This window comes from Strongylocentrotus purpuratus, unplaced genomic scaffold (genome assembly GCF_000002235.5).
Source record: "Strongylocentrotus purpuratus isolate Spur 01 unplaced genomic scaffold, Spur_5.0 spur5_scaffold_4, whole genome shotgun sequence".
Classification (NCBI taxonomy): Eukaryota; Metazoa; Echinodermata; class Echinoidea; order Camarodonta; family Strongylocentrotidae; genus Strongylocentrotus; species Strongylocentrotus purpuratus.
In genome coordinates, this window is record NW_022145610.1 from 34,408,910 (window position 1) to 34,436,711 (window position 27,802).

A 27,802-nucleotide genomic window follows, 5' to 3' on the forward strand; every position below is an offset into this window, starting at 1 on the left:
CGCCTTTTAATCCAGCGTCGTGGCTTTGTAGCGAAAAGAGTGCTTGTTTATAATACGATACAGGATGTTTCTTCGATTACACCCCTCCTTTTCCCCATTTTTCTTTTAGTCTCCCTCTTCAATTTTATATCCTTCTTTCTTAATACTTCTATTTTTTAGGCTATAATTTTTTTTCAATTTTTTTTCAATTGTTTGTGTGTTAATTTACCAACATGACCAACATGAATCATGACATTTTCGCTGCCATAAATTTCCCTCAGTTGACTGTGAATAAAATAAATATAGGGGTAGAAACTAAAATCCCAGTCTGTTGTTTCATGTGAAATAAACCTATATGAATGGCTATCGAAAGAGTAGTATAAATAATACATTAAGGGCATACGCCTGTCAGGCCTTTCAAATTGCTAAGGTGATTCTTACGTTGTTAGTTTTGCGAAAGTTTTATGGCGAATAAAAGGTGAACATTTTTCATCTCTATCCATAACATAAATATCTCTCGGCAATAAAATGAATGAATATTGAATAAATAAATAGATGAATGGATGAATTTAACATGTAGCATTATGTAGAAAATGTGGGGGGGGGTGGGGGCAGTGGCGGATCCCGGGGGGCCCGGCCCCCCCCCCCCCCTTGAGAAAAAAAATCATGTAAAATCACGTGATTTTTACCTTTTTTGGGGGTTGGGCCCCCCCCCCCCCCTGGCGCTCAAGGGGGGGGGGGTGCAAATTGAATTTTTTTTTTGAGGATCAAAAAAAAAAAAAATGTGCTCACTACCCCCCCCCCCCCCCCCCCCCCCCCCCCCCCCCATGGAAGTGAATCGACGACTTCGTTTTCAAGATCATTTCGGAAAGTTTTATCTTTCAAGTTGAACTATTATTATTGAATGCATAAAATACTGCATAATTTAGAACAACTAGAAAACAAAAAACACAACAACTTGAAGTCTTGAACAAATAATCAAACAGGAAACCACATTTGCGTCACATAGGCCTACCCTAAAATTGTAATGATGATGATTAAGACGATGTCGGCGATGATGATAATTCCTATGACGAAAATGCTATGCTTTTCCAACCAATATCCTAAAAATATACGCTAATTTATTTTTTAATCAAGATTTGAGAGATGTCGAGAATAATTTGCAGTTTAAAAAAAAAATTAAAAAAATGAAGTGCCATTACTCTCTTTCCAAAGTGTTTACTTTAATAGTGGTATTTTTTTTTTGACAAAATGTTGTTATTGTGGATTTTTTTTTCTTCCCCTCTCCCGATTAGCGATAGAACACTGAAGATTTGACTGAACACATTATTAAAACATCATAGACAAGTCGCAGGATTTTCCAAAGGCAGTAAAAAATTGTTTTTCCAGATCAGAAACTGATAAATAACAGTGCACTTGCATTAGGCCTACAGAGGCAAGGGAAGAAATAAAGAAAGAAATATCAATTATCAAAATAACATGTAGATCGAATTCTACTGGGAAGCAATTTGATTTGGCCTAACGTGTACCCGAGATGTTTCCTTTTTCTATACTTTTGATGCGCGCCCACCATCGGGCGGAATTAGGGCGGGTCTAGGCGGAATTAGGCAAGGAAAATGCCTCACGCAGACGGCGCGCTACGGACAATCGCTTATGATTTCGGGCGTAAGAATGGCATAGCTAGATTTGCTAGAATTTCGGCAACAAATTGGTATACATTAGCGCCTGTATAATTCATTTTCAGAGAAGTTATCTGAGAAAAACTGCCCATCGGGCGGAAACCGGGCAGGGTACGGTACCTCACAGCAAGTATGCAATGCTAGAGGTCAATACGCATTACTTAGCTTTGACTCTCTATACTTTGCTCGAGTGGGACTCTTGGCGGACCATATCGTGATTGCTGAGATTGTAAGTATTTTTAGGAAGCATAATTTACCTCGTTAGTGTACCAGTAAAAATCAGAATATATGAAAATCGAAATATATTATAAGTAAGCAATGCAGTGGCAAGATAAGCCCGAACTAAAGCACAATCATTGAAAATTGTTATTAACAGTCCGACGTGCTCGAATTCATGTTTGTGAAGTAGACTGCTTGAGTGAATTTCGGTGTGATGTTGTGTGATTCATTGTACAGGTCAACAAATCCACTGTTATTCGACTGATAAACAATAGATCTACTTCTGTTACAAAGTTTAGTATGTAATCAAATATGATATCTTAACTCTTTGTGATTAAGTTAGCAATAGTTGTATTAATATTGGTAACAGTTTCGCTCCTTCAGTTCAATTTAACTTTTTAAGGAACGATGTTAATTGCACCCTAGGCTAGCCTGTCAGTGTAGGTGTCATCATTTATCACTAAACTTAAAGTGCTGATTTTTAGTGAATTCTGGTGAGTTATGTCTAGCAGTGTTTAAGAGTTTTGAGAATCAACAGAGGATATCCTAATGGTTTTTTCCTACACTCAAACAGTGCAGTATTAAGAATTTAATTAAATGTTGATTATTCAACTTCTGTTCTTTATCTGTCACGGCTTGGATTCAAATACGTCTTTTTAACTGGGTAAAGCCTCATCAGTATTGACACTGTTCTCCTTGAGGGCCCTACAATCATATTTTTTGGCTTTCAGGATTTTTTTAAAAATACCTTTGATTTGTTTGTTTCCTCATCCAGCCTTGTGAAAGAACACAAGTGAGTTCCACCATGCCAGCATGCTTCACAGGGGCATCCAACAGTGGTACGTACCTCTGAAGAACAGCCCAGCTCTGTGGCTTGTTCACATTCAAAGGGGAAGATGCTTTATCGGCTACAAGCAGGTTCACACTACCTTGAGTAAACGTTTCCTAGGACACTCCAGCTACAGCAATGTACAAGGTGCTCCTAGAACAGCATACCTGATTAACAGGAGGGGACTTCACACTAGCCAGTGTGAGTGTACTTCAGATGGCTCTAGTTCGTCTCCTGGTGTGGACTCAACCTCGTCTGGAGCCGGAGACAGGCAGAGAGCCAAGGCGGAGAAACGAAGGAGGCGGAGGGAGAAGATTGATGAGATCCAGAGAGATGGGGAGGAGGCTCCTGGAAGCAGGAGGCAAGGAGCTGGCCAGAAGAGCTGGAGCAAGAAGGAGATTGTCACCTATGATATACCCACTCCTCCAGGAGAAAAGAAAGGTATTGCTCAAGCGTTATTGATCAAAGGCAATGGGTCATGATACTATTTTTAGCTATGTGGGAACCAGGTAGTTCTGTATAAGATAGTAATTAGAGGATTCATTAATCAATTGTTAAGAGTGCACATCACGGCACTTACCTCTGTTGAAGATTATAGACAACAAGAAAATTTAATTGGAAAACTACCGGTACAAATCCTTTGGAATTATTTATAATTTTTTCTTCTGATTTCTTCACCATCATATACATGTACATTAATATAGTGTTGACAAAAAAAAAAGTTGTTTTGAACACTGAGTATAAAAATGGATTTGCATTAAAACCCATGTATACTTGTCCATTTTCTACTAGTATACATGTTACACATTAGAACATTTCCATGTGTAGCAATCTCAATTTGAACCTCATTGCATTACACCAATCTTATTTTCCTTGAAATGGATGCTACATGTATTGAGCCTTGAGCAGTTCTTCAGGCTTATGTTTGTTGTTCTGTTTGTAACACATATCCAAAAAGAAGGAAGTAATATATGTTTGTGTGGATTAAATGCTTAAACATATGTGAACTAACTCATCACCACCCTTCTTGTTGTTTTGATGTAGATGTGAGCGTGGCCCTTCCTAGATCATACAGTCCCAGCTATGTGGAAGCATGTTGGTATGACTGGTGGCACAAGATGGGATTCTTCAAACCAGAATCTCTGGTAAGCTTTTATGATAATAATAATAATAATAATAATAGTTCATTCTTATATAGCGCTTTTCAGTACCTCAGGCCCTCTCAAAGCACTTTACAGATACCCCATTCATCAAATTGAGGCTTACCCGCACACAATGTATGTACATTCTCCACTTCCTGGGGAGCTTTCCAGCCAGGCGTCATTTTTACAAGCGCACACTTGCTAATCTAACCACTTTAGCTTTTGCATCCTACCGGGTACGCATTTAACACTTAGGTGGAGAGTGGCAAATGTAGATCAATGTTCCAAGAAGGAGTAGTATTGCAAGACCTTCATTGCACACCGAATAGGGGGAAGAGTTTAATTCAGAATTGATTTTTGACTGCACGCAGTCGAAGTTCCATCTAGTTCTTATGTTTATTGAGAGCTGATTTGAGGAGATAACCACCTATCAGTGACCTTGCAGGGAGGTCTAATCCCCTGGCAAAACTAGTGCGGTGGGGATTTAAAGTAGTTAGCATTCCATGTGTGCTTTTCATGCCACTACATTCTACTGGTTTTATCATAATTATATTCCTTCTAAAGTATAATTTACTGCATGCTATGTTTTGTGTAGGCAAAATGGCGGAATCCAGTGGAAGAGAAGGAGCCCTTTGTGATGTGTCTCCCTCCACCCAATGTTACCGGTGTCCTTCATCTTGGCCACACCCTAACAACTACCATCCAAGATAGCCTCATCAGATGGTCAGTTTAACAGTGCTACCACAAATGTTTCGGTGACAATTGCTCCAGGCTTCATATAGATCGTCAAAGATATAAGATTGAGATGGGGTGCAGTTGGATTTTACACATTTAGTCTAGGGTTAGGGATGGCATTAGGAATAGTGTGTGGTCCAGGTTGATGTCAGAATTCTGTTACTATACAAAATTGATAGCAGAGTAATTGTCACCAGAGAAAGTGTCTTACAACTGAGTATAACAACATTTTCAATAATGATTATTTTAAAAAACATTTTCAATACCGATAATAACCCTTTAAAAGAAATTTTCAATAATAATCCTTTAAGATCCAAGCAAGTGGCATTCCTGCCCCCCCCCCCCCCCAAAAAAAAGCCATGCTGGTTACATAGTCCATCTTTTCACATGGCTCAGATTCCAATTTGTAAGTTTTGTGTGCATTAATCAAGAGTTGTAAGCAAAATATGGTAAATCTTAGGGATTTTGGGTGACCCTATTTGTGTCAGGTATATTCGAATCTCCAATTTCATCACTGACTGACTGACTGACTTCAATAAGCACTGTTCATAAGATATTACATGTTTATAATATTTCTTCACAGCATAGACATTTTTGATATCCTTAACTTTTTGTTGTATTACCCAGGAAGAGAATGGTGGGTGTTCCCTCTCTGTGGATACCAGGTTGTGACCATGCAGGCATCGCCACACAGGTAGTGGTTGAGAAGCAGATACATCATGAGAAAGGGATCACCAGGCAAGACATGGGAAGGGAGGAGTTTATCAAGGAGGTCTGGAGGTGGAAGGAAGAGTGAGTTTTCTTTCTATCTTTATGTTTGTGTTCGTTTGATTCTGTCCATCTTTCTATTCTTACTTGCTTTTGATTCATATTTTCATTTATTCTTGCCTTTTGTTTTTGTCAAAATGATTCTCTAGGTTTTGATTCTTGTTTTCATTCTTAACTCTGATTCTTACCTTGGCTTTTGTTGTTATTTTTTTTATTCTGAACTCTTTTCTTACTGGATTTTTTTTTTATTGGTTTCTTTGATTTTTTTTTTTACTTTTCTTTGTTTATTCATGTCATCATTTAATTCTTTATTCTTCATGTTGTTTTTTCTTTAAATTCAGTCTGTAGTAATTCAATCTTTCATTGATTAATTCATTCATGCTATCAAGTCATTTGTAAACGTTGTCTTTATTTGTTAGTTATATGGTTTCTCTGATCTATATAGGAAAGGAGGTGAGATATACCAGCAGTTGAGGCAGCTAGGAGCATCATTAGACTGGGACCGAGATAACTTCACCATGGATCAAGTAGGATACTTGTTAAAACTAATATTAATAAGCCAGTTCACAGTTGCAGTATGAGCATGAGCAAATAAAGGTCATTGCAGACCAAATTGTGAAATACACAGAGACAAAACACTGGATACATGCTCATGTAAGATATGTAATCATTATTCATTTATGCACAAGCAGTGCACACCGTGATGCGCAGGTGGAAGTATACTTTGAAAAGGGGAAACAAAGGCTATTTATGTAGCACCACCACGCTGTAGGAGTGATTATTTCAAAATGTACAAAGTGGGACCTCTTCATGTTTTAAAGATCTGTGGATATTCAGGGTCATTTGGGACATGTGCTAACCCTGAACTGGTCTATTAGAGTGATCATTACCAATTCTACATGTATTTTATATCTTAGTGATCAGTGTGCATGTAACAATGTAGTCCAGAATCTGGCCGATTTAATTTTCATCTCCACCACACCACACCAACGCAATACGACCTCCCCTACTTACTTGCTGCCAGCCGAAGATGGCGTGATCCTTGAATTAGGACGCCCAAGTGGGCCATATGGCTGGTGAGCGTATAAGTTCGTTAATAACGCCATCTTCGGCGGCTTGAATCAAGTGTAGGGAATAGAAAGAACTGGTCAGATTCTGGTCTAGCAACAATGTGCCGGAGTGACTTTGTGTATAGTTCAGTGGGGATCTGTCTAGAAGTAAGATCACAAAGAACAATAATAGTATGCATTATAATGAGTGAAATGTACATGTGTAAAGAGTTACGTATATAGTAATAATAATAATACGAAAAATTTATATAGCGCTTGTGACATAAAAGTTTCAAAGGCTGTACACAAATCAAAATTACTTCAAGAAAAATCAATATTACTGATGGAATTAACATTACCAGTACTTAAATTACCAATAAAACAAAATATTACTAGCATAACTTAACAAATTAACATTACTTAAATTACCAAGCAGATCAAATATAACTAACATTACTAACAAAATTAACAAAATATGTAAACTCCTTGGAAATTAACATATTATATCATTACATGTATATCAATAATACTAGCAATAATTTAAAAGACATAATGAAGGCATTGTAAAACTTATTCAAACTTATTTTATAGTTATATATAGTTATATAGTTAAATATATGTTTAATGCTGTGGTTGCTTTCTTCGCCTCTCTGTGTGGTCGCTTACACTTGAATGATCTTGAATGGAACGCGGCACAGGAAGATTATTTGTGTGGCATATAAAGATTTGATATATTTGTGAAAAGCTTGATTAAAATATTCAAGATTTTCAGATGGAATATATTAAGAATTCATTTATGCATCTTCAGTGTTCATAATATATGTCTTCAGGGTCAATATGAATGTGATATGGAGATATATTTGAAAGTAGTATTCTGTGTTTTGTTTTTAGAAATTCTCCCATGCAGTACGGGAAGCATTTGTACGTCTCCATGACGATGGCATCATCTACCGGTCAAGTCAGCTGGTTAACTGGTCTTGTACTCTTAACTCTGCTATTTCTGATATTGAGGTAAATCAAAGGTATTCCGTAACTTTCCCTTGAATCAAGACAAAAATAGCTGATTTGCTTATGTTGCAAGCATGATTTCAAAGTTTTGGTCAAATATGAATCGTTTGTCAGTTTTATAGGCCAATTGCTCATATAGGTAACACGGTATTTACAATTGAAAGATGAAATATTGTGTGAATACCACGTATATGTTTGAGCGTTGAGAAGCCTCTCTGTATAATCAACAAGCATACATATGGAACACAATGTAATTCTGCCTTGGCTGGAAACTTGCAGCCAAGTACTAGCCAAGATTGAGAGCGACTGATCAAGTGCAGCGCTCCGCTAAAAACACTGTACCATTACCACAAAATGAATATTTGTAGTTATATATAAATTGAACATTTTAGGGGGCATTCTCATTTATGCTGCTTTTTGGAGCCAGCTAGTTAAAGGCATCGTTTAACTATGTTAAATCTGAGATGCACGGCCCTACGTGTTATCAGTGTCTGTGAAATAGTGTGATTTTTAAGCCCTAAAAAAATTGCGCTTCAAAATGATCAAGAAGTGCCTCAAAAAAGTAAAATTCTTTGAGTGAACAGTTTTATCATACAATAGACTGTAGTGTTATGAAAACCGTTTGGCAAACAGTTTTTGAAATTTGTAATTCCAATCATAAATATCTTGATAATCAGACAGGCGATCGGCTTGTAAAAGTCATGGGGTTCCTGACTGACCTAAAGGTTTATAATTATCATTGCAGCATGAGCTAAATCCAGGATTTTGTTCCAAAATCTGAGACAAAGTTACCGGATCCCTTTAACTGGTCTTGCACCCTCAGCTCGGCCATTTTGATATTGAGAAAAAATCTGGGATAGAAATGAGGATTTTTAGCAGCTTTTGGTATACTGTCCATGCCATCAATCAGTACCAAGCCTTCTTGTCAAAGTCTTTCTTTGCTGCTGATATTTATTCACTCATAATTATAGAAATGTTTTGATACAGGTTTAAATTTCCTACTAGAAACAATGCAATGATCTGGCGCTGCTCAGTGGCTACCGGGCTCACGATCAATTGGGCAAAAAGAATTTCTGTTTCGGTTTAATAAAATTTGGAGTGGACTATTAGGCTATTATTATTATTATTATTATTATTATTATTAATGCTTATACCATGATTAGTATAAGGTGACTTTCCGTTTACAGAAGAGCAAAGAATGAATTCAAGAGAAAAGAACGAACCTGTGATGTGTCTCCTTTTATTGAATAACGTAAACATTAGCCATAGAATTGAAGTTTATTCTAATAAAAATGCACTTTAAAAGACGAAAAATTTGCTGAATATTTTGTCTTTATTTTAATGCTATTTGTATTTTCTATAACCAGGTTGATCAAATGTCGCTTCCTGGCCGTTCATCACTGAAGGTCCCTGGTTACGCTGATCCTGTGGAGTTTGGGGTTCTTACCTACTTTGCTTATCCCATAGAGGGCTCCGGTAAGTTGATTTCCCTTCATGCTGTGGTTGATGTTTTATCGCCTATCATTTTATACTTGAAATGCTGATTAAAGTTAACAATAGTGATATACTGAAAAGATGATTGGTACTACAAAGTCGGAGAATAGCGTTGAAAAGAGCCATACTAAAGCTTGTCGACTTGCACTCATCAGAGTAAAATGCAAGAATGAACAGAAAGCCGAAATCGATCAATATAAACGTAAAATAAAAGGAACAAGGCGTGAATATAACGAGCGCTGATTGGCTGTCTAAGGTAACTGTAAATTCGCTAAAATAATACAAGTGTCTGAACAGACTCTTTCTGTCTGCATAGAAGCGGATCGGTCAACTGAATGTGTGATATAAAATAAATCAAACAGCAGCAAGGCATATACATTTTTCTGATATATGCATGAACCATGTTTGTTCAGGGCTCCTTCTCAAATCTGATGTGGCGCAGTAAACCGCTGCAACCAAAATACTTCTGTGATTGTTTCTAGCATACCATCCAATCTTCATCCCAAAACACAATTTTATGTGTGTAATTGATTGTAGTATTGTATTTTCTTTTTATGTCCCTTTTTTGTTTTTTGTGTGTACATTTTTAGGTTCACCTACCTATAAGTTTTTGTAAATTTTTTGATGATCCAACCACTTCGTAATTTCCTTTAATGTATTTTCCATTTTATTGGTTTATCTATGTTTGCAAGAAACTATTGTATTCTTTGGTTATGTATTTTTTTATGAAAGTGGTGAATAAATTCAATTCAATTCAAATGTCATTTTTTTAGACCCTTTTACTGCTCTCTAAAATGGCTCTAGAGGGCTAGGAATCTATTTCAGAGCTGTCAACCATTATGTTTTTCCCGGAATTATTCTGCTTGTTCTCCAAATTACGTAGTACATTTTTTCTTCATAAAATAGGTTTTTACATTTTTGGGGGTTTTGTTTTGTTTTGAAAACTAAAGTTAAAATATACTTGAAGAGAAGTTTATTCTCAAAAAGAATGAAACGCTGATAATACCAAAATAATGACCCCCAAAATACTGACTTGTAAATAAACTATACATGTAGGTCCTAATATGGTAAAAAACAGCATGAGGAATGAACATTTCTGCATTGGAAGTGTGTCCACGTGGTTGTAAGTTTTGTTTTAATAAATTCCTTTTTTTTGCTTGAAATTCCGTTTTTGCTTAAAATTCCTTTTTTTTTTGCCATCATGGTTCCTTTTTTTGGTTGTACAAGGTTGGCAGCTCTGCTATTTTCTTTGATCATGATTGTTACGATTTCAAAACTCTATTACAGATGCAGAGATAGTCGTAGCTACCACCCGCCCGGAGACGATGCTTGGTGATACTGGGATAGCGGTTCATCCCCATGACGACAGATACAGCCATCTGATTGGTCAGTCAGCTGTCCATCCTTTCACTGGACGTAGAGTACCGGTCATAGCCGATGAGGCAGTGGACATGGCCTATGGCACCGGTCAGTACTCTCATCTTACTTAAATGATATTTCCAGAGAGCTTGAAACTGAAACTCCATGATATTTAACTTTTTAATCATAGTAATACTCGCACCCAGTTTTCTTGGCAGAACTTCTTACTTGTACTTAATCAAAGTCTAGGGCAATTATCCCCTGCACAAGTACCCCCAAGACAACACCTGGTTCCCCCTAGGACAAATGCCCATTTAACGGTTGCCCTATGAACGACCTCATTTCTCTCAATCAGAATAGCAGAGAGGTAATTGTATGACAGCTTAATTTCACAGAGGGCAGATGTCTTAGGGACTAATTTTGCTGCTTATAGTTCTGTGAAATGATTTTGTATAATATCATTTCTAGTGATAGGATATTTTAAATTTCAACCAAAAAAAAAGTACTTAGAGACACAAGTAATATCCTTTAAGCTTTAAAAAACTGTGAAAATGATGAATGAATAATATAAATAGATTTTACTCCAACTTTCTGGCCTCAAAAATAAATGTTACAAATTTCAATGCTAAATCACAGCTATGACTCAGAATCTCACCATGTATAGTCTTGAATTGCAGGCGCTGTGAAGATCACTCCTGCTCATGATTACAACGACTGTGAGATGGGACGGAGGCATGACCTTGACTCTCTCAATGTCATTGACGAGGAAGGCAAAATCGTAGCTGAGGGAACTGAGTTCCAGGTATAATAAATCAAAGAATATTCCGTCATTGTACAATGCATGTAGCACATTGTTTCATAACATCTCTGTATTTTGGAAGTGCTTTTGAAATGATCATTGTTCTGATAAGGATGTTGGCATTCATTAGCCTGTTCAAAGTGAGGGAAATTTATCAAGAAAAGTATCAACTAACTACTTTTCATAAGGTCAGTTGAGTTAATAGCTAGCCAATCATCAGTGCATTCTCTCTATAAGCCCTGCACCTAGGTATATGATTTTCACATGATGCAATGTTCAGACGAGAACATGACCCTGAATTTTTATCGAGGTCTATTTGAAACAGTGCTCAAACATACTTTTCGATATACAGCTTTTCGCTATTCAGTATTCTGACTGGACAACATTAATTACTTTTCATAAAACTACGGTATATGGTTTTCAAATTGCCATTCAGTGAATGTTGGTAAAGTCAAACCTGCTTTAGTGACCACCTGTATAGAAAGACCACCTGTCGACACATACCACATATTTTGTTTCCCTTGAAATGATTCCTCATTGAAACATGTACTAAAGGAACTATACATAAAGACCAATTGCCTATGAAGACCACTTTTCTTGTCTCTTTTGGGTGGTCTTTATAGACAGGTATCACTGTAGTCTGAATGGGGAACCATTTAACTCGCCTCGATGAAGTCTGGCAAATTAAAAAAAAAGGTAGATTACTGTCATGCCAGAGGAAATAAGTGACATGGCAGGAAATCCACGGTACAGTGAATTATCCACTAGACCACAACACCTCTACCCCAAGACGAGTTGATTTGTTTTAATTAATTGTTTAATGAATATCTAACATTGAGTCCCTGTCAGGGATTTGCAAGCCCTCAAATCTTTTCTCCAAACTAACCTGTAGCAGCAAGAAAGTTTTGCAAAATTTCATATCAAAAGATTCTCTATGAGTGAAAATTGAAGCCCTCCTTTTGTACACAACAGATTGTGTGAATAAAATGCTGCCAGTTGAAAAATTCAAATTTGAAAAGAAAAATGACTGTTATTTTGCCACTTTAATTTGAGGAGTGTATTCAATTATACTTTTCACCATGCAAATCCCTGCAATGTCGTTTAAGTGTGAACATTAATGTACATGTATTTCTTGTGAATGTGTTCATACAAAGGGAATGAAGCGGTTTGTTGCCCGCCAGGCCGTCATTCAAGCACTCAAAGATAGAGGCTTGTATAGAAGAACAGAGGATAACCCTATGTCTCTCCCAATTTGTAGGTAAGATGTCATTATTAGTATTATCTTATCTTAAAAATCACATGCGTTTGATTTCACTATTTAGAAGGGTTTGCAGTATGGATTTCAGTTGTTTTTATCTTCCCTTCATAAAGGAAAAGAGCAAGTTAACGTATATACAGTACTCAATATTTTTTATACACAGATCTGAAACTTTGATCCGACTGTAAACTATTTATTGCCCTTGCAATAGAAATTCCAAAATCTGATGTTATGATTAACTAAAACAGCAGTATGCTGTGTTTTACTTCAATTCTATGAAATATATTTTGTGACTCAATATGACAATATGACAAAGAATTAAGAAGTAAGCTAAACAATGAAACAAAAGCATATTGCGATTCTAAATTTATTAACCTGTTGTATGATAAGCCATCAGACATTCATGTTTTATCAAGATTCAAGTGATATTAAATACATCTACTGGTAGGTTAAAAATTTTTTTAGATACTCATTGTCTCAAAAAAAATTGTTATTGATAGATGTATCATTGTCTGTCTGTCTCTCTCTCTCTGTCTCTCTCTCTCTCTCTCTCTCTATCTCTCTCCCTCTCTCTCTCTTTCTTTCTTTCTCCCCTCTCTCTCCCCTCTCTCTCTCTCCCCCTCTCTGTTATCTCTCACTCTCCCTCTCATTGTCTATCTCTCACTCTCCCCCTCTCTCTCTCTCTCTCTCCCTCCCCCTCTCTCTCTCTCTCTCTCACTCTCCCCCTCTCTGTCTATCTCTCACTCTCCCCATCTCTGTCTATCTCTCTTGCCTCTTATGGGCATCCTTCTCTCTCACTGTGCAGTCGGTCAGGTGACATTGTTGAGCCACTTCTCAAATCTCAGTGGTTTGTGAAGTGTTCTGAGATGGGCCAGAGAGCACTAAGATCGGTTGAGACTGGTGAACTAAAGATAGTACCTGCTGTGTACCACAAGACATGGAGGCATTGGCTTGCAAATGTCAGGTATGCTCTCTTTAATGAATCCAGCATTTTCATAATACTAGAGACTTTCATAAGGCCTTAAGTAAAAAAAAAAAGATGTTGTATTGTCCTTTGCGACCGATCCAAAAATCTTGAAAACTATGGTCGGTTTTTCTTCTTTTTTTTTACCGTTTTTTAGAGAAAAAATTATTAAAGCATTTCAAATTTCAAAACTGAAAAATATCAGCCCAAAGAGGGAGAAGGAAAAAAAAGTACTGGTAATTAAAACTTAATTAAAATTTCCTACCGACTGACCCTTGTTTTGGCACCTAAAGGGCAATACAACATCTTTTATTTAGGCCTAATACTAGAGACTTCTCATTGATTTCAGTCAAAAATGATTTGATTGATTTTTCCTTTTGATGCAGGAGTCATCAGGTTTTGCTTTTCTCCCAAAATATTTTTTTATCGGCTGTTTACTCACTTTAAACTGCCACATTATTTGGAATACCGGTACATGAAACCCATTAATTGTATGTGTAACAAAATGTTGACTTTAGCAGTCTACTGTTTGTTCCTTAGTCAACCAAGGACAATAAAAGGTTCAGACGTGCAGTTTTTCAGTTCCATCATTTTGTGTGTGAAACAAGAGCACTAACATCACATGCAGTGTACTATCAAAATAGTTGCATTATACTTTATTTGGGGGGCGAATTTTGTGCTTTCAAATTCAGTACGTGAATATTTCCAGTTTCTAAATGTTTTGTTTTTTAACACACATTTAAAGCCTGTCTGTACTAGTTTGGCTAGGAGGGATTAGACCACCCAGGGTCACTGACAGGTGGCTATTTCATCAACTCAGATTTCAATTAACATAAGAAAAAGAGGATCATGGGGGACCAACAGGCACCGCTTAGGCATTGTTTGCTATATAGAGGGCACAAGTGGCTACAAGTAGTACAGTGGGGCTTAAAAGGATTGAATATTGTAGTCATTCTGGATGTGTTTGTAATCTCCTCACCTGTACAGAGATTGGTGTATATCCCGTCAGCTTTGGTGGGGTCACCGTATTCCTGCGTACCGTGTGGAAATACAAGGGATGGATCCTGCTGACATGATGGTAAATATTAAGTATTCATTTGTAAAGCGCAATAACTATGTGGATATATTCTACTGCACTGCAAGAACTTGTAAATGCTTTGCTATACATACTACATGAACAAGTGAGTTTTCAGTCTTGATTTAAAAATTTCTAGTGATGGGGCTTCCCTTATTTCTAGTAGTAATCTATTCCATAATCTAGGGGCAGCACAAAGGGGGTATTTGCAACATAAATGTGTCTTGTGTACTATGAGGTAACGACCATGAGTTTGAGACTTGATATTCAACAATTCAGTAACATAACTAGGAGTTTGACCAGTAAGAGCTTTGTAAATAGGGCCTTGTGTGAGCAAGCTTTGGCTATTTCTTGCTTTTTTGTTCAATACAAGCCTAAAGAATTTGAACGCACACACAAGTTAATGTAGTAATAACAGGTACATTTATATTGCACACATATCCATCCAAGGGGCTGCTCCATGCACTCGGAAATTCCTGCTATTACGCAAGCTTTACCAAAGCTGCCCACATTTAGGGATTAACGTCTCATCAAGTTTCAGTTTACTACACATGGGTAGAGAGTGGCAGATGTAAATAAGTGTCCTGTCAAAGGACATCAATACTGTCTTGATAGGGTGGGATCACCATTGTGGAGGGAAAAAATTACTGGTAAAAGTTGTGTATATATTCCTCTGGGGTATGTGTGTTCTATACCTACTTCATGTCCAAGTTGCTCATTGTGACTGCAGCAGTAAAGGGTAACGGTTCAAAACACACAGACTAACATTTACTAATAGCTCTGACAATTTAGTATTTTGGTTTATAGGTTGTTGTAGTTAGTGCAGCAATTTAACTTCCAAGTTTCAATTTGTTAACACACTATTAAAGTCAGTTGGAAATATGGTGACCTTTACTGAGCTGATATCTGATAGTTAGCCATTAATACAAAAATGGATTATTTAGAATACATGCCTTCTGATTTTATTTTTTTGATAGGAAAATGATCATTGGGTGAGTGGACACACTGAGGAGGAGGCCAGGGATAAAGCAAGCAGAAAATATGGAGTAGATGGTCATCGAATCTTGCTTACTCAAGGTAAGACGACATAAATAGATTAATACATGGAAAGATACATGTACATGTAGACAGAAAGCCATTGCATTCATTTGAACTTACATTTAGTCATATACATCTCAATAGACAAATAGATAGATAGAAAGGTAGATAGAAAGGTAGATAGAAAGCTTGATAGATAGATAGATGAAGAGATTGATAGATAGATGAACAGATAGATAGGTAGATGAATAGATTGATAGATAGATAGATAGATAGATGGATAGATGAATAGATAGATGGATGAATAGATAGATAGGTAGATGAATAGATTGATAGATAGATAGATAGATAGATAGATAGATAGATAGATGAAGAGATTGATAGATAGATGAACAGATAGATAGGTAGATGAATAGATTGATAGATAGATAGATAGATAGATGGATAGATGAATAGATAGATGGATGAATAGATAGATAGGTAGATGAATAGATTGATAGATAAATAGATAGATAGATAGATAGATGAACAGATTGATAGATAGATGAACAGATAGATAGGTAGATGAATAGATTGATAGATAGATAGATAGATAGCAAGGTACATGTAGATTTACAGATATATAAGCTGAACAGATAGGTGGATGGATGGATAAATAGATCAATATATATATATATATATATATATATAGGATAGATAGATATAGATAGATAAATATATAGATAGCTAAACAGATACTACAAAAAGAGGAATAGAAATGGTTGACATACAAACAAATAAACAGATAAAGGATACATGTAGACGTGGCATTCAACCTATTGCCTACTGGAGCCTGTATTAAACCTATGGGGATTAGAGAATTCAGTAGTCAACAGGTTAATTGTTACATGTTACATGTTGAAGGAAATGGAGAAGCATCTAAGGTAGCATGCCATCATCATTTCATCTGTAGACAAAACTACATCTAAAGTTAGCTTGATATTAGAAGAATAAGATGAAACCTTCATTTATTTGTATTTCTAGATGAGGATGTCTTAGACACATGGTTCTCTTCAGCTCTCTTCCCGTTCGCTGTGCACGGCTGGCCTCACAAGGTAATTGTAATCAGTGCTATTAAAGACTGTCTGTACTAGTTTGGCCAGAAGGGATTAGACCACCCAGCGTGGTCACTGACAGGTGGTTATCTCATCAACTCAGCTCTCAATTATCATAAGAAAAAGAGGATCATGGGGGACCAACAGTCACCACTTAGGCATTGTTTTGTATATAGAGGGAGCAAGAGCAAGAGGGACTTTTAGCTGTTATTGTATAAATATGATCTATTCATGCATCAGTTACGGCTTGTGCTGGATGTTTGTTTTGGAGGGGAAAACGTTGACTCATTTTCTTGTGATGTATTTTCAAATAACCAGATCGGAGCGCCAGAAAACCACATCCCTGACAACATGGATGACTGAATTTTCTGTATAAAAATACTTGACAGGGCAAGTTGACTATGAATGACCAGCAAAAGACTCTCTAATACACTATGTAGACCACCGCAATTTCAAACATTTAGACAATCATCTTCTAGAGTCTAAAATAGGGCAAGTGGAATTTATGCTTTGGCAAGCAACTTATACTTTACTTACTCAATTGAGCAAGTGGAAAGAAACATTTATGTAGCACCCTGCCAGTATTATATCGAACTTTGCTTATGTAGCACAACAGTGTTGATCAGCGTTTTTTTTTTTATCTCTCCCTCCTCTGTCTCTCTCTCATTGTATCTCTCCCGTATATATATATCTCTCTCTCTCTCTTTCTCACTCTCTTTCTGTATTTCTCCCCCTCTCCCTCCTCCTCTCTCTCTCTCTCTCTCTTTATCCCCCACCCCTCTCTCCCGTCCTCCCTCTCTCTCTTTTTCCCTCTACCTGTCTCTCTCTGTTATGATTGTAGACACCAGACCTTCAGGAGTATTACCCCAGCTCTGTCTTAGAGACTGGCTATGATATCCTTTTCTTCTGGGTAGCAAGGATGGTGATGATGGGCCAACAGCTGACAGGAGAACTCCCATTCCACAAAGTATGCCTCTCTATTATATCCATTTGGTTGTTCTAGTAATCATACCTACCGGTATATATGTAATAAGTTTGGGTAATTATAAAAAATAGAATTCTAAAAGAATCCATTAAGATTAAAGTTCAAGACTACAAAAGTTTGATATCTGTTACAAACTGGTTACAAAATGTGTAATAGCTGACTAAAGAACTAAAAAACTGGGTAGTCCTAACTGTTTGAACACATAACTGAAGGCCCAATCATACATGAACTTGCTGGTGCCCCTAAGTGCATCTGATTTTCAGCAAGTATTTTGTGCAGTTAATTCAAAATGGATCTTTATCCAACTTGTCTCAAAATTCAACCTCTACCTATCCAATTTGATAATTTTTTTTTCTCAATAGATGTACTTAAATTATACCTTTTTTGGTCTGATTTATAATTTTTACCAAACTTCTAATATTTCAGGTGTACCTTCATTCTATGGTGAGAGATGCCCACGGTCGTAAGATGAGTAAATCCCTCGGGAATGTGATTGATCCACTAGATGTCATCCATGGTGTCTCTCTAGAGGTATATGATTGGTTGTTATTTTTTTTTACCTGACTGCTAAGAAAGCATAAATGCTTGTAAGTAAGCAACCAGACGGCTGACGGCTTTAGGTCCTCTCCGAGGGACCTGGTAATGAGGATTAATGCCTTACCAAAGGGCACTAGCGCATCGACCTGGTTTCGAACCCGGGTCACCGGATTACGAGACCACTGCTCTACCGACTGAGCTATCGCACCTACCTATTCTCTTATGAATAGTGCAGTGGGTTCTTAACATGCAAAGTTGGGGACTCTCCTCTACACGGGGCCTCGATTTAACATCCTATTCAAGGGACGGAGTATTTTCCACTGTAACATAGCATGCGTCTATGAACCAAGGAAGGGGCATGTTAACACACAACGCAGGCATTCGTCATTTGCCTTGGTTGGAATCAAATCCACAATCCCTCATCTTCATAATAATAATAATGGTGTCTCTCTAGTCTAGAGGTATATAATAATAATAATAATGGTGGCTTCTTATATAGCCCCTATGGCGGCCATTACGGCGCTCCAGCATTTCAAGGAATTAATTCCTGCCAGGTACCCATTTACATCACCTGGGTTGAGTGTGGCAAATATAGATCAATGTCTTGCCAAAGGACATTAGTGCCACGGCGGGACTCGAACCACTGACCTTGTGATCAACAGTCAGGTGACATGTTCACTCGACCACGACACCTCTACAAAGATGAGGGATGTATATAAATCCCTCATCTTCATCCCAATGATGAGATGGAATTGAGTAGGCTGGCAAGGCAAAGCTCCACCGTAGCAGTGACAGCTCATACAGCCTTTGAGGAGGCAAGTTGGGTCAGTCGGTAAAGCGTCTGCCTGTCAAACCAAAGATCGTGGATTCGATCCCAACCAAGGCAAATGACTGATGCCTGCATTGTGTGTTAACGTGCCCCTCCCTTGGTTCATAGACACAGGTTAGGTTACATTTGAAAACACTCTGTCCCTTGCACAGGACGTTTAATAGAAGCCCGTGTAGAGGAGAGTCACCACCTTTGCATGTTAAGAACCCACTGCACTATTCATATGAGAGTAGTGGGAATATATAGCGGCGTACCTCACAACTCAAATCAGTTATGCTGGGACTCATTTTGCTTTTCCCCTTCAAGGCAAAAGTGATGCCAAATACTTAATGATAATAATAAAGATGATGTCAAGTACGTTGCACTTTTGCAATTGTATTGTGAAAGAGCTGTTCACAATTATCAAGTTTTTTCAAATTGATTATATCTTATATATATATATTATATCTTGTTGACTGAACTGCTTACCCAATACATTCCTAACAGAAACCTCAGGTCATCCAGCAAGTATCTCCGTACTATCCCTCAAATAAAAAGGTTTGACTGTAGTATAATTAAAAGTCACGAGTAGTAGTAAGCACTATCAATGCCATTACCATGCTTACAATGCTTTCTGTGTATGTGTATCGTGCAGCAATTACAATCCAGCCTCCTCCATGGCAACCTGAAGCTTGACCCCAAAGAACTGAAGGTCGCGATGAAAGGACAGAGGTCAGATTTCCCACAGGGCATTCCAGAGTGTGGAACAGATGCGCTAAGGTTTGCCCTCGCTTCTTACAACTCCCAAGGTTAGTGATGCATGCGAGCGAGTCATAGTTCTCTTCATGATTATTCTGATCATAGTCAAGATAATAGACCTGATAAAAAAAAAAATCTGTTTTGCACATAAAAATCATGTTTAGAAAGTCTGAAGAGCTGCATAATTATAATATAAGTCATTAAGTCATCTTGATTTCAGTAGAAGAAAATTTGGGAAGTTACATTGAAATTACCAAGGTCCTCTTCCAGAAGGAGAAATATATTTCCTCATCAGCTGCTAACAAGAGGCACGTTCACAAATACCGATCAAATGCCTCTTAAATTTTTGTGATCTCCGAGTTGGTTTTCTTTTGGAAAAAAACTGAGAAAAAACACAAACTACCCGTAAATGGTATTAACTTGTGGGAAAATCATGTAAAAATATTAAACAGTACTGTAATTGTAGCTTTCATTTTCCTTCACCACCGAAGACATTTTTTTTTTAGTCAAGAACCATTGAGTGAATTTTAATCAAACTGGGATCAAGCATTTATCAGTATCATGTATGCAAAGATGAACTGATTAGATCTTGGGTGGAAGAGGTCAAAAGTCAAGGTCACAGGGTCATAAAAATGTTTAAAAATACCAGAAAATACCTTGTTACCGTGATAATTTGAAAAGCGTTGAAGCAATTCAAACCAAACTTAGCTCAAGTACTGTAGGTACAAGCATGAACAGATTAAATGAAAAGTTTTGTTTTGTTCATGAGGTCAAATGTTAAATGTCACAGGATCCTTTATCAGTGAACACACATATAAGACGGTGGCATACTAGAGACATAGTCACCTTCATCTTGTCATGTTTTTATTCCTGGTAGGTCAAGATATCAACTTGAATGTAGGCCAGGTCTTAGAGTACAGACATTTCTGTAACAAGATCTGGAATGCTAGCAAGTTTGCTCTATCTGCCTTTGAAAAGGATTTCAGCCCACAGCCCATCGATGAGGTATGTGCACACAATGTCATCTGAAATTATTCATTTTCATTTATTTCAATAATAATAATAATAATATTTAGCTTTTATATAGCGCTTGATACAATGTCTCTAATCGCTTTACAAATATACTATTACCCCGGTCATTGGATTCAGTGCTTGCCCGCACACTCTGTGTACACAATCTCCACTCCTTGGGGAGCATTCCAGCCAGGCGTTACTATAGGAAAAACCAAGAGAGAATTTGAAAATGTGTAACGTGATTTTGTACATTACAGAGAAAATGTATGTCTTCAAAATCTGGATGTTGTGTGAAATGGGATATGGCATTTATTTTTTTAAACAATTGTCGGGCTAGTCTGCATGTAGTTATTCTAAAGGAGCAAATTGATGTTTAAAAATAGATATTGCTTGTTCATGTGATAATATGGATATATGAGTGGTATACTGAAGTAACTTTTATCTTGAATACTTTTACACATTCAAGATTTGAACCTTTAAAAATAATAGAGTGTAATATTAAAGTTTGAATTCATTCGCAATAGGGATGTCTTCGTCAGACCGAAGTTGCAAAATAACCTGCTTTTTCAGACTTAGAATATTTTTCCAAAGCTCAAAACTGCGCCTTCACAAGACTAATACGCTCATCACTGTGGATCACAAACTAGGCCGGACGGGCGCAAATTTTTTGGAGACAAGACCAAGATTTCTTGCGATATTTTCTCGACCAAATAGCCCGCTAATTACAACTGCAGGCTGATGAAGACGCAAATTAGCTGGATAATTTGAGATTGGGCTAGCTAATATAGCAGGGTTATGCAACTTTGGTCATCACGGTCTAGATCAGACAATTTGTTTGCGGTCGATAATCTCTTATGTTTTTATTAGCTCTCAGATTTCATCCATGATCTACTTTTGCATTTTTGCTGACGTATCTCTCCCTAGGGATGCTCAAGGCACCTACAAAGTACTTTAATGATGTTATTGATGGAATCTGTTCTTTTTCAAGGTTTTACGTTCGGCTACTCCTGTAGATCTCTGGATTCTTCACAAACTGGCAACCACCATACAGGCCTGCCATAAAGGGTTTAATGATGTGGACCTTCCGATGGTGACAACTGCCCTCTATAGGTTCTGGGTGCACAACCTGTGTGATGTTTATCTGGTAAGGTTCTGAGCTCAGAGACTCCGGTATTAAATGACAAAAATTTTCAGGAACAAAAGATTGCAATTATTTTAAGTGATATTCGTCACAAAATTCTCTAGATGTTTGATTAGGCGCCAGTTTAGAGACTAATTTTATTACTGGTCATTATCAGGAAAAGTCAACGGTCCAATGCTTGAGAACGGTTATGTATTCAAAGATTCTAGAATTATCAAAATGATAACAAGTCTCCTAAATATTGTTTATAATTGCATATAATGAAAACCACTGCTCACATTTACAGGTATATCGGACTACGCATACCGTTACGTAATATCCCGATTTGGTCCAAATTGTTTAGCTGTCTGTAGGCATGTATGGAATATCAGGGTATTACGAGAGAAATCTTTCTCATGTGCAATTAATTTGATATTATCTGCAGCAAGGAAGTTAAACAAATAAAATTATTTTCTTCTATATCAGAACTTAACCCTCTAAAATCAAACAAATCCTAAATTTAGAATTTGCATAATTTTTTGATATTACACTTATAGTTTTATTTATGCATGATTATTTCATACCTCGTAAATACAGGAGTGCATCAAAGAGCCTTTAAGCAAGACTCAGACAGAGGAATGTATGACGTCAGCCAATGTTCTTCACACAGTGATAGATGGCGCCCTTCGTCTCATGCATCCCATCATGCCCTTTCTGACTGAAGAGTTGTTTCAGAGGTTGCCAAGGCAACAGAATGACGAGTGTCCTAGTATCTGTGTAGCTCCATACCCTACCTTGCAAGAGGTAAGATGGTTGTCAACTGTAGCCGCACATGGGGAAAACTCCAAAGAGTCGAAGTGGAAAAAAAATTGTGAATAATAAAACACAGAATTGGTGGGGTTTTTTTTTCAATTGTAAAACAATTCTTTTGAGGTGTCTGAATTGATTTTGTGATGGAATGCCTCTTTGAAAGTAGCCTCTTGTCGATGCCCTCGCGCTGTTGGAGTCTCTAAATTCTGACGAGCGAAGCGAGTCAGAGAAACCGAGGCGCTTGCGCTGAGGGCCTCTTGACAAGTGATCTGAATTATATATTCATGAGACCCGATTTCCTACTGAATTATGCATATCTAGACCGCAGCGATTGTGTGTGTGTACGTGTGTGTTCGGGATTGCCCAACTAGGCTAGTCTGCAAGCACAGACCCTAATTTGACACTTTATCAAAAAAATCATTGTGCCTTGAGAGAAGCCTAGCCCAGCTATCTACTGGTACCTACTGGTTGTACCAATATAGGTCAGGAGCAGCTATAGTACGTGTCATATGGTAGTCTTATAGTGCACACTCTCTTTTACGACTGACCAGGGTCTGTGCTTGCAGACTACAACTAGGCGGCCAGTCTCGCTCTCACGGAGGGAATTCGCACAGAGCGGTAGATATTACGTCATAGTAGCTCTCTCTGATTGGATGACTTTCACCGAACTCTGCTGGGTCGGAATATTCGCCAAACAAAGTAAAACATAAGAAATTCAGATCACTTGTCAAGAGGCCCTCAGCGCAAGCGCCTCGGTTTCTCTGACTCGCTTCGCTCGTCAGAACTTAGAGACTCCAACAGCGCGAGGGCATCGACAAGAGGCTACTTTGAAAGGGGAGGGGGCAGTTTTTCTGTAACTTTTACAGTTTATTATATGAGGATATGATACATGAAAATGTGAAATCTTGTGTTAAGATAAGCACACTGTCAGTTAATGCAAGAGTTACACGCATACTTGATTTACCAATTACCGACAGTCCTTTTTCAGGACTATCCAATCTGCCCCCCCCCCCCCTCACATGGTGCAACTGTAAGCCTACTGTATATACTTGATTTTGTCCTTCATTCTTAGGAAATATGTAAAAGAAGGGAATTTTACGCTTCATATTTCTTTCATCAATTGGAAATTCATCATGAAATATGAACCTTGATATTTCTCATTTGTTCATTCATTAATATACTAAATAGATCACACTACTTTCTACCAATATTTCTTTCTCCATAGCACCCGTTCATAGATGAGGCAGTGGAGGAACAAGTCGAGGTCATGCTGGAAGTAGTTCATGCAGTCAGGTCACTGGAGGGAATGCTGGGATTGAAGAGAGGACAGTCTAAAGGTAAGACAATAAATGACCTCGATGAAGGTCATGACCTTGGATCTGTATTAGGATTACATTCCTTCATTATACTTATTTTTCTCAAAGCTATTTAAAAGTTTATGCAAGATTAAGTTTTATCACAACAGATGAACATATAATTTTTAACTATGTGCAGTATAATTGCTGTGATATTTTTGTTGTGTACGTTGGAAAGTGGCCCGATGTAATTGCTTTAGCATCCATTGAATTTGATAATGTGGACATGATGAGTGTATTACTTTATTGTGGCAAAACACACTTGTGGGAATTTCATTTTGAATATAACAGGTTATCATAATTGGAATACTATATCTATCTATTGCTATAGGACAATTTTTGTCATTTATTTTCAATCTGAAGGATATTTGATTACAAGCTGTAGATATGGGCAAGTAGCAATTCTTTTGTTATCAAGATAATTTCCATGTATTTCATATTTTATAACTGAGGAACTTCATTATTTTGGTGTTTTCTACAGTGGGTATCACATGTCAAGATGAGGGAGTGTTGTCGAATCTTAGAAGACTGCATCACCCACTTGCCACACTTACCAGATCACCTCATGTAGACATCTCCTCCGGTGAGGCCCCTCCCCCTGGAAGTGCAGTCCTGGCTGTGGGAAGCAAATGTACAGCTTATCTGCATCTTCAGGTTAGTAAATTGAAAAGAAAGATTTAAAAAAAAAAAAAAAAATTGATTTTTATTTAAATATATTATGATATTGTATCTTATACTATACAAAACTACTTCATGATTTGTGAAGTTAGATATCATTGAAATTTGGGAACACCAAGGAAAAAACACAATTATTGAAAACTTTTCTCAACTAAATTTAACTGTATCTGTGATACATGTTTGTAAACTTAATGGCTGATCTTGACTTCTCAAAATCAATTACTGTGTGTGTGTGTATTAATCAATCAAATCAATCAAATCAATCCAATAGAAATCTATATTAGAAACATCATGTATGTTACATGCCATATTTAGAATATTAAGGCATTTGAAGAGCCATGCTTTTCAGGGAAAATTTGTATCTGATGTTCTTCCACACTTGCATAATACAATGATAACGCTCACAAATTATTTTTCACCTCTCACCAGAACTCAACCATCTCTTTAATTGTGAAGCGCATTTGGACATGTATATATGGAAAATGCACCATATAAATACTTTATTATTTTTATCATTGTTGTTGTTGTTGGTTGTTGGTATCTATATAGGAAGCATCAAACAAAGCTGCTGCTGAACGTTTGCTCGCCCGGCAGGTGAAGGCAGAGCATCAGCTGAGCAAGCTCAAGACAGCCATGGCCATTCCAAACTACGAGCTCAAAGTACCAGAAAGGATCCAACTCAGCAATAGAATGAAGGTAGGTTGGTGCTGGTTGAGTTGATACAAACAAGTAACTTTTATTTCAAGCGTATATTGACTCATTTTTTATAGTGCAAAATAGTAGTGCACAAAAATAGGGTAATGATAATAAATGAATAAAAAAGAAAATAGGAGCTCCATACTTTCACAAGTTTGATTATATGCAGAAGTCAGTAGAGCAGAGTTTGATAAAAGTCTTCTCTTTTTTGTTACCTCATCAAAATATCTTGATATTTAGATGATCTTTACGCTTAACAAATTATTCATACCGTTACCAAGTTTTGTAATTTTTTAACGTGCAAAAAATGTCTTTCTCCCAATTTATGTTTCTCGAAAATGTGACATATTAAAGCTTGATCATCTAAAAAATATTCAACAAAGGCCCTTATTTGACCAGTCCACCTTTCATTCTTGATTTATGAAGAAGAAAAAAAAAATCACATTTTAAGGAGAATAAATAATTCAGTTGTTATCTGTAGATAGCAAATTCACAGAAATATCATTTTTGCTGAATACTAGAAAATTCAATTCCTAGGGAGAACTGTTAACCATTCTCACAAGCTTTGCTTATCTTGGGGTCCTTCCGATGGTGCTATTCATTTTTTATGCATTGTTTACTTTGAATTTGAATGGAAAATAAATGAATATAATTAAATTTAACCTGACCTGATCAGAAGGAATCTAGATTGGAAAATGAAACAGTATTCCTAAAGGCTCTAACTACACTCACTCATCTATGTTCTATTCTATTTCCTTTATTTTTGACAGTTTGAAGAGCTAGAGGCTGAAGTGAGGTCGTACAAGGAGCTTTTAGCTTCCCTTCAGACGATGTCAAGGTGACCTTCAGACAATGTCTAGGTGACGATGGAAAGCAACCGATGTATACTGAGGAATAAACGACTCAAGAATCTTGTGCAGACTTGTATTTTCCATAGAATAAATTTGTCAAAGACAAAGAGAGATGCATGGTTTAAGCCTGCAATCAGCACCTCAGATCTACTTAGTGAGTTTTGTCGCTCCATGGTTTTTTCTAAAATTAAAACCTTTCAGAGAAGAGGAAGAGGTGATACCTTTGAGCCTGAGATCGATGGATTAATATCCTCCTGCAGATCTGCTGAGTGAGCTTGTTCACTTTGTAGTCCATCAGATGCGACAATGGCTAACAACAGGAACTTCATTGATATGCCATGAGAGATATGTGCTTTGAGCTTTCATTCAGCACCCCAAGAACTCATAAAGATAAACGTCTTGCACTGGACCATGCAGATTTCCATCAGAAAATGGAGAAGGGGGTTCATCTATGCATCCCAAAAGGTGTCCTTTGAGTCTGAGTACCGTCCTGCTAAGACGCAAATCACCTATCAATCTGTAGAGTTGTCCATCTGAAATTGAAATGCTTATAATTGATTTGTAATGTTTTGTTGGAAACATGAATAAATTTGAAATTTGAAATTTGAATTTGAAATGAGTCTCGAAACCCATCACATGCTAAAGAATTCAATCATTGAAATATGATTCAAAGGAATACATTTATCTTACACTTATTCTTGAATATAATAAAGGTATCATGATGATTACATGTAACAAGAGAGTTGATATTTGTCATTTGTTGTCTTGAGGGAAGATATATGGGAAAAGAAAGAGAAGAGAGTGTAGATTTGAATGTGACAGTCGATTTGGAAGAATAAAACAAATCATTTAAAGAGAGACTGAGAGAAGTAGGAAGGATTGAAAAGAGAGGAGCTACTTATAGGCGAGAATGGATCTGCAAAGCAAGCGAAGTAAAACCGTGTATCATGTCTCGCTAAATGACTTTATTGCTGTCATCACCAGAGACTCGAATCTTGTACACTGGGCTTCATACTTTGGCGACTTATTCCTCAGACCACAAGAATCATGTAATGAAAAATATGTGGTTACGTTTGTTACATTTGAAATGATCCTCGAGGGGGGAGGGGGGTAGTAGGGCCACAGTGCCCCCCTCAAAAGTGTCCTTTTTACATAGAAAAGGTCCCTTTTCATTTTGACGAGTGCCTTTGTTAATTTGTAAAATTGCCCCTTCCCCTTTTCACCTCTGATAAGTGCCCCTTTTATTTTGACACGTGCCCCCTTTCCTTTGACATGTTCCCATTTTAGAGATCAAAAGGGGTAATTATGAAAAGGGGAATTAGCACTAAAAAGAAGGAAAAAGAGAATTTGTTAGAAAGGAGAAGGGGCACATGGGAAATAAAAGGGGCAGTTATTAGAGGTGAAAAGGGACGCTCATCATGTGCCCCGTTTATTTTAACATGCGCCTCTTTTTCTCTTTAATAAGAGCAACTCCCCTCCCCTTTCTCATAAAAAGCCCCCTTTGCACCTCCGATAAATGCCCTTATCAAAATCTGATCGGTGCCTGTTTTTTTCAACTCTAGCACATTTTCCTTCATTATAAGTGCCCCTTTTTCATTCTCATAACTGCCCCTTTTCATTTCTGGTCAGTACCCCTCTTCACATCTGAGAATTTCACTTTTAACACTGATACGTGCCTCTTTTCCTTTTTAATAAGGGAC

At 37.2% G+C, this 27,802-nt stretch overlaps 1 protein-coding gene across 1 annotated transcript; it reads left to right on the forward strand.

Moving 5' to 3' along the window:
- The first annotated feature begins 2,675 nt into the window (after positions 1–2,675).
- LOC576254 (valine--tRNA ligase) lies at positions 2,676–26,837 on the forward strand. The gene is made up of 24 exons (XM_030997684.1): positions 2,676–3,147; positions 3,751–3,851; positions 4,444–4,571; positions 5,211–5,375; positions 5,797–5,878; positions 7,292–7,411; positions 8,776–8,884; positions 10,190–10,369; positions 10,939–11,063; positions 12,215–12,318; positions 13,124–13,282; positions 14,270–14,360; positions 15,335–15,434; positions 16,419–16,489; positions 17,331–17,456; positions 17,901–18,005; positions 19,475–19,628; positions 20,456–20,583; positions 21,581–21,736; positions 22,310–22,516; positions 23,748–23,859; positions 24,359–24,531; positions 25,105–25,251; positions 26,022–26,837. Exons 1-24 carry the CDS (start codon positions 2,691–2,693, stop codon positions 26,091–26,093), a joined length of 3,372 nt encoding a protein of 1,123 aa, XP_030853544.1. The 5' UTR covers positions 2,676–2,690; the 3' UTR covers positions 26,094–26,837.
- The last annotated feature ends 965 nt before the right edge of the window (positions 26,838–27,802 follow it).

Coding starts and splice junctions, on each gene's coding strand:
- LOC576254 (XM_030997684.1), top strand. CDS start 2,691: ATGCTTCACAGGGGCATCCAACAGTGGTACGTACCTCTGAAGAACAGC. Junction 5,879..7,291: donor ATAACTTCACCATGGATCAA/GTAGGATACTTG, acceptor TTTTGTTTTTAG/AAATTCTCCCATGCAGTACG. Junction 8,885..10,189: donor TTATCCCATAGAGGGCTCCG/GTAAGTTGATTT, acceptor ACTCTATTACAG/ATGCAGAGATAGTCGTAGCT.